The sequence below is a fragment of the Beta vulgaris genome, chromosome 5 (assembly GCF_026745355.1).
Source record: "Beta vulgaris subsp. vulgaris cultivar EL10 chromosome 5, EL10.2, whole genome shotgun sequence".
Lineage (NCBI taxonomy): Eukaryota > Viridiplantae > Streptophyta > Magnoliopsida > Caryophyllales > Amaranthaceae > Beta > Beta vulgaris.
The window spans coordinates 19,007,690-19,015,550 of record NC_079206.1 but is presented as its reverse complement, the minus strand read 5'-3'; the positions used below and the strand labels follow the sequence as shown (position 1 = coordinate 19,015,550).

The following is a 7,861-nucleotide window of genomic DNA, read 5'->3' as shown; positions in this document are numbered from 1 at the left end:
TCACTGCGCTGCTTCGTCATCTGAGTTCCGCCGCAACAACTCGCCATGAGTACTATTAGCAACAACAGTTCGAATTTCTTCAACTGGTGGAAGCCGAACTGCCTTTTCCTGCAATAATCAAATAAATCACAGAAATTCAATCGAGAAATTTCGTCTTCGTTGGTCTTCTTCGTCTTCTTCAACATTCAGGTATTTTTTTCTTTTTTTCTTTTCTGCTATTTCATTTTTTCTGCTATCTTCGTCTTCTTTTTTTCTTTCTTTTCTTTTCTGCTATTTTTTATGCTATTTTTTTCGTTTTTTTTCTGCTATTTCCTTTCATTTTTTTATGTTATTTTTATTTCATTTTTTTCTGCCATTTTATTTTATTACGTTTTGTTTTTTCTGCTATTTCATTTCGTTTTTTATGTTATTTTATTTCGTTTTTATTTCTTCTATTTCATTTCGTTTTTTCTGCTATTTCATTTCGTTTTTTTGTATGCTATTTTTATTTCATTTTTGTTCTGTTATTTCATTTCGTTTTTTATGCTTTTTTTTTTCCTTTTTTTTTCTTCTATTTCATTTCGTTTTTATGCTATTTTATTTCATTTTTTTAATGCTATTTTATTTCATTTTTCTTTCTGCTTTTTCATTTCGTTTTTTATGCTATTTTTTCTTATTTTTTCCTGGTATTTCATTTCATTTTTCATTAGTATTAATATCTTTTTTCCCTGTTTTCCTATCTTCTCTTGTTCTAGCAGATTGAGCTCTCATCAAGAGGAGGAGATTGACTCCACAAATGCTGTGAAACCAAAAACAAAGGAGAAAGTTGATCTGCCTAGGGTGCTACATTAATTTTGTTTTGTAATTTGTTTTATAAAACTTTGTTGATTTGCATGGTTTGTAATATTGCCAAGTATTAACTTGGTTAGATAGAACTTTGTTGAAATTTCAAGGCCCAAGTGCCAATTATAGACTATGTAACTGTTTTGAAAAAAAATCAGGTTATATGGATCGGGTCAACCTGAAAAATCAGGTTAAACAGGTTCAGGGTGACCCATTTACAACCCGTTTTAAAAAAATTCAGGTCAAACAGATCAGGTCAGGTTGACCCGATAACTTTCAGATCAGGTTAGGGTTGATGATATTGACCCGAAAATTTAAACAGATCAGGTTCAGGTTGGGGGTTTTCAACCCGATTTAACTTGACCCGAACACGAACCCGACCCAACCCGACCTGATTGACAGGCCTAATTTCATGGCCACTTATAGTGAAATTAGGAGCACCAAATCAGTAGTTGGGAAGAAGAAATGGGAGTAAATATTTATGCATTGTTAACTTAAGGAAGAAGTTAGATTGGATGGCAGATTTTGGCAGAGAAAAAGAATATAGACTGTTGGCAAGTTTGTCAAGTGCCCTGGAAGAGTAAGGAAGAAGGTAGAAGTTATGAGGTGGTTAACAAAAAAAAAATCAAAAAAATTGTTCTACTCTCTATCCACTTCACCTGGCCTTGTAAAAGTTTAGTGAAATGTGAATATTTTTTGCTTTATTGATTTAACAACAAAACTAACTTTCTTGTTTAATTCATCAAATCGTAAAATATAAATTATTATCAGTTAGGTATTAACATTTTGAAGTTTGTAATATTTATGTTATAATTCTATAATTATCTTATTATACTTTGCTTAATTAGTAAAATAATAAAATAAAATATATTTTAACCACTTATTATAATTAATTATCTACTTAAACACGTTTAAGTTTTTGGGATATTACATTATGTGGCCTAATCAACAACGCCCTATGTATGTAGGGTTTAAATCATGTGCTTTATATGTCTTGTAGTCTATGTTAAAGGTGTGGGTTTCTAAGTCTAGCACATATAAACCATTTGATATGAGTGGAGACATAAAACATATCATTCAAATATGCAGAACAATAATTGTTATTTATTGTAAATGAATAACCTTGGGAATCCAAAACAAGAATCGAAATAGTGTTCTTTGTGATATCAGGAACGACATAACAACAATTATTAAGTTCTAAAACTAAATCTGAAAGTAAAAGTAGACTATATACTCCCGCTGCCAATGTAGCAACTCGTTCTCCATTGCCAACACGAAGATCTACTTCTTCCTTTGCTAATGTTCTACTTCTTTTGAGGCCTTGCATATAAGAAATAATGTGCGAACCACAAACAGCATCAAATACCCAAGAAGCAAAAGTTGCTATCACTAGTAGAATAAATGCTATTTGCTGCGGTGATATTGCTGCGGTTTTACCCATAAGCAGCAATATATCACGTAAAAAGAAAAGGTAAAATATAAAAAATGATATTGCTGCGGTTTTGGCCAAAAACCGCAGCAATATAATGTCAATAGATAAAATTTTGAAAAAAAAGTTGACTATTTGACCAAACATATTGCTGCGGTGTTTGATAAAAACCGCAGCAATATATTTAAAAAATAATATTTTAATATATTGCTGCGGTTTTTACCATTAACCGCAGCTATATAATTAAAAAAATATTTTAAAAAAATTAGGGTTTTGCGCTCACTTGCTTATACGCTTCACCCGCCTCTCTCATGCTTCATTCCTTTCGCTCTCTCTCCTCAAGCACGCTTCTCTGTTCTCTCAAACTCAACTCTCTCTCCTCAAACACGCCTCTCTCTCCTCCAGTCGTCTCTTTAATTCGTCTCTCATCTCCTCTTTCTTAAGAGAACATTAATCTCCCACCTTGCCTCAAACTCTTAAACCTCATGCGACACCACGCTAGGGTTCCATTTGTCTAGGATTTTCGTCTTCAAAATTTTCGAGATATCATGATTGAATTCAAAGTTCTTCTAAGCTTAATTTCTGCCAATTTTGATCGATTTTTGGGGAGGTAATAGCGTCATATTTGATCCTGTTTTCTCATTTTCTTTTATTCATCTGCATCTTTGTTTTCATCTCCTATCTACCATCTTCTTGTCTCTCGCCTCTCTCATACCCTTCGTCCGAACCCACAAACTACGAAAAGGGTTGGATCGGAGCAAGAATCAGGAAGACGAAACGTTGGTTGTTCGTGCGACCAGACGAATCGTTGGTTGTTCATCGTTTAACAACACGAACCCAGTCGCCATCTCCAACGAATTCATCGACGGTAATTTGACGAACCCGGTCGAAGAAATCAAACGATGGGGAAGCATTTGACGAGCCCAGCATCTGACGGGGAAGAATTGACGCGGAAAGAAGCATAGAATTCTCAGATCTGATTAGAGTTTTATTTTGTTTCTGCTTTTATAATTGTAATTATCATTTTTGTTCAAGCAAAAGCATCTTGTTGACATGAATCTAGTTAGACAGTTAAGGTTGAGAAGTTGTGCATTTTTTTAATATTATTTTATTAGTCGAATTGTTGAATTTTTTTAGTCGAATGCGTTGAATTTGTTTTAGTCGAATGCATTGAATTTGGTTTAGTCGAATGCATTGAATTTGGTTTAGTCGAACTCAGATCTAGGTTCGAATATGTTGAATTTTATTTCATTTTTTTTAGATGAACCCATTTCTGTTTTTTTATATACGTTGAATTTTGTTTATTAGTCGAATAAGCAATCCTTGATATTGGTGTTGTATTATTTTCATCCAATATTTAAGCAAAAAAAAAAAAAAAAAAAAAAATTTTTTTTTTACCTGTATCGGTATATATTGCTGCGGTTTTTGGTCAAAACCGCAGCAATATGTTGTATTTTTTCCCCAAAGCCCAAAGCCCAAGGCCCAAGGCCCAAGGCCCAAGGCCCAAGGCCCATGGCCCTGGCCGGGCGGGCGCGCGCGTGTGGTGACTCCACTCACCACATGCCCACTAAAAGTCCTTTTGTCACACAACTCAAAGAGTATAGAAAGTGTAATGTATATAAACCCCTTACACTACCTATTATTCTATCAATGTGGGACTCTTCACATTGTCTTTTGAAGCAACTCTTGAGTTTCCTTCACAAACATTTATTATAAACTCCAACAATCCTCCACATGATTCAAAAGAGGAAAACAGAAAAAAACAGGGCTGAAAACAGATGATCTGGGCAATAGATACTGAGTTTTGAAGTATCAATGTCTTATGGACTTGAATTGACACTCAGTGCATACAAATATGTCTTACTGTCATAAGAGGTAGATTTCTCTTTGAACCTTTCATGATGTTAGCAAAACATAGTTGCGCACTCAACCTTTTTCAAATCAAGATACGTTCTCGCAAATATAATATAGATCCCCACAATTAGCCTGGATTCTCGTGAATGCTCTAGAGAGCCTAAGCCTTGGACTCTCATAGGGGATTGGGCGTAACCCCCACATTCACATAGGTAAGTTCATCAAGTTTGTACTGTCACAAACCACCTCAAATAAGGCTATGAACTTATTAAGAGCTTATACTCAACCTTACAATATAACAGTAATTTAAAACAAAATACTACATCACTTTTATTAATAGGAATGGTAGTAGTACATAATAACTTGAGTTGTTTTGTGATTTCGTTTGACCCTTTGAACTTAGGAATTCCTAAGAAGGGTATCCATCACAATTCACTCACCAATAGGCTTTAAACCCATTCCTTGTGCTGACTCCAGCACCATTTTTCTACAAAGGCCTTTGGTGAGAGGATCAGCAATATTCCTCTCTGATTTTACATACTCGAGTGACAACACATTTTCTCTAATTAGATTTCTAACTATGGCATGCCTTAAGCGAATATGCCTTCTCTTTCCATTATAGGCTTGATTATTCGCTACCCCAATTGCTGCTTGCGAGTCACACCGCATAGAAACTGATGGAGCTGGCTTCCCCCAAATGGAATATCAGCAAGCAAACTCCTTATCCATTCAGCTTCTTGACCTGCCAATTCTAAAGCAATAAACTCAGATTCCATTGTAGATTTGGCAATACATGTTTGTTTTGATGATTTCCATGATATAGCTCCTCCAGCAAGAGTGAAAACATAACCTAGTAGATTGTATCTCATCATTATCCGACACCCAATTAGCATCACAAAATCCTTCAAGAACACAAGGTGTCCTTTGATAATGTAGACCCCAATTGGTAGTGCCTTTTAGATACTTCAACAATCTAATCAAGGCAACCCAGTGCTCCCGATTAGGATTGTGAGTATACCTGCTCAATCTACTAACAGCATAAGCTATATCAGGTCTAGTATAATTCATCAAGAACATTACACTTCCAATTATTTTTGCATATTGTTCTTGTGATATACTATCACCTTTATTCTTTTTCAAATGAATACTAGAATCATATGGGGTTTTCACAGGAAAAATCAAATTGATCAAACTTCTTTAATATTTTCTCAATATAATGAGATTGATTTAAAGATATCCCATATGAAGTTCTAGTAATCTTTATTCCAAGAATAACATCAGCCTCTCCTAAATCCTTCATCTCAAAGCAGAATTTAGGAAGCACTTAGTTGTATTTACTACGTCTATATTGGTCCCAAAGATCAACATATCATCCACATATAGACATATGAAAACACAACCAAGTTCATCAATTTTGGAATAAACACAAGCATCAGAATCATTTACCAAAAAACCATTTGAAGTAATAGTTTGATGGAATTTATCATACCATTGTTTTGGTGCTTGTTTTAAACCATACAAAGATCTAATAAGCTTGCATACCTTGTCCTCTTCCAGGAACCATCACATCCTTAGGTTGCTTCATATGATCTCCTCGTTTAACTCACCATTCAAAAATGCATTTTTACATCCATTTGATGCACAATTAAATCATGAATAGATGCAAGTGCAATTAAAGCTCTAATGGTGGCTACCTTGGTCACAGGAGAATAAGTATCAAAGAAGTCTAACCCTTGTTTTTGGCGATGCCCTCCAACTACAAGTCTAGCCTTATACTTATCCAAAGACCCATCAGGCTTGCATTTCTTTGTAAAATCCACCACTCTAATAGGCTTACAACCTCTAGGAAGGTCTGTCAAAACCAGTGTTATTACTCATAATAGACTCTATTTCACTGTTAATAGCCTCTAACCAAAAACTTGAGTCTACCGATCTCATGGCCTCAGCATAGGTTCTCGGGTTCTCTTCTAACACAAAAGCATTGATATCTTGCTCATCTAAGCACTCTTTCTAGCTAGAAAGGTAGTAATAAAATCAGGTCCGAAACTAGACTCAGTTCTAGCTCTCTTACTCCTTCTAGGTTCTAAGGTCTCACTAGATGATGCAATGTCACGATGCAAAACAGAAGAAGATGCAGCAGGCAAGCATGATTGCAAACTAACTTTCATAGGAATATATGCTCAAAAAATTCAACATCTCTTGACTCTCTAATCGGACCAAAACCAGATGCATCCTTAAGAATGAGTCTATATGCAGCACTGTTAGACGCATAACCAATAAAATACCATCTACAGTCTTAGGTCCAATTTTACTCCTTTGAAAGTCAGGAAGTCCTATCTTTCCCAAACACCCCCACACTTTGAGGTATCCCAAATTCGGCTTGAAGCCTTTCCACAATTCATAGGGAGTTTTATCTAACTTCTTATGGGGAACTCGATTAAGGACATAACAAGCAGAAAGGATAGCTTCACCCCACATATTAGTAGGCATACCTGAACTAATAAGCATAGCATTCATCATATCTTTAAGTGTTCTATTTTTCCGGCTATTCCATTCTGTTCTGGGGTATAAGGGCTTGTAACCTCATGAATAATCCCATTAGACTCACAAAATTTCTTAAGGGAAGTACCATCATATTCTCCACCCCTATCTGATCTCACCCTTTTAATCTTAAGGTCCAATTGGTTCTCTACTTCGGCTTTATAATAAGAATTTTTCTTCTGCCTCATCCTTAGAACTCAATAAATAAACCTTAGTATAACGAGAAAAGTCATCAACAAAAGTAATATAGTATTTCTTTCCTCCCCTACTCATGGAATTCTTAAAGTCACCTAAGTCACTATGGACTAACTCTAATAAAGTAGAGGAACGGGACACATTTTTGTTGAATGCTTTCTTAGGGTGCTTAGCTTCTACACACACTTCACATTTATCAAAAGAAGTATTGCTAAAGTCAGAAATAAGACTAAGTTGTTTTAGCCTTTTAATAGAGGCAACATTCACATGACCTAGTCTAGAATGCCATAAAGAAACAGACTCAGCAATATAAACAGAAGCAGCAGAGTTTTTATTATCAATAACAACATCCAAAACAAAAAGTCCAGCATTACAAAAGCCTTTACCCACAAAAAACCATTTCTGGTTAATACAAGTTTATCAGATTCAAAAGATAATTAATCCCAGCTTTGTTTAAAAGTGAACCAGAAATGAGATTTCTGCGGATATCAGGAGCATGCAGGACATTCTGCAAAGCAATGGTTTTCCCGGATTAATTTCAGGAAAACTTTCCTTTGCCTAAAACACTCACAGTGCTTGAGTTTCCCATGAAGATGCACTCTGATTCTGGAACTTTTCTGGTTATTCCTGGAACCTTACTTTGTTGGCACAGATATGACGGGTTGCACCAGTATCCACGATCCATTCTGAAACATTGCTTACCAGATTTACCTCGGACACCACAGCAGCAAATGACATCATCATCTTCAGCAAGGTTAGCTTGAGGTTTGCCATCTTTGGATTTGACTGGGGTTTCCTTCCTTTGACGGCACTCCTTGGCAGCATGCCCATACTTACCACACACAAAACAGTTACCCTTAAATTTGCCTTTTCCCTTGAAGTTGTTTTATTCTGCCTGGTACCATGAAACTGATTTTGACCTTTGCCTTTTGGTCCTTTACCTGCAGCAGTCTTAGTTTCCACAAGATTAGCAGAACTAGAAGAATGATCAACTGATTTTCCCTTTATTTGGATACGGTT

At 35.5% G+C, this 7,861-nt stretch overlaps 1 protein-coding gene across 1 annotated transcript; it reads right to left on the bottom strand.

Annotated features, from left to right (window-relative positions):
* Window positions 1–6,625, bottom strand: LOC130591361 (uncharacterized). The gene is made up of 3 exons (XM_057394648.1): window positions 6,391–6,625; window positions 5,800–5,957; window positions 1–108 (listed from the first exon to the last, which is right to left on the bottom strand). Exons 1-3 carry the CDS (start codon window positions 6,623–6,625, stop codon window positions 1–3), a joined length of 501 nt encoding a protein of 166 aa, XP_057250631.1.
* Window positions 6,626–7,861: the final 1,236 nt, after the last annotated feature.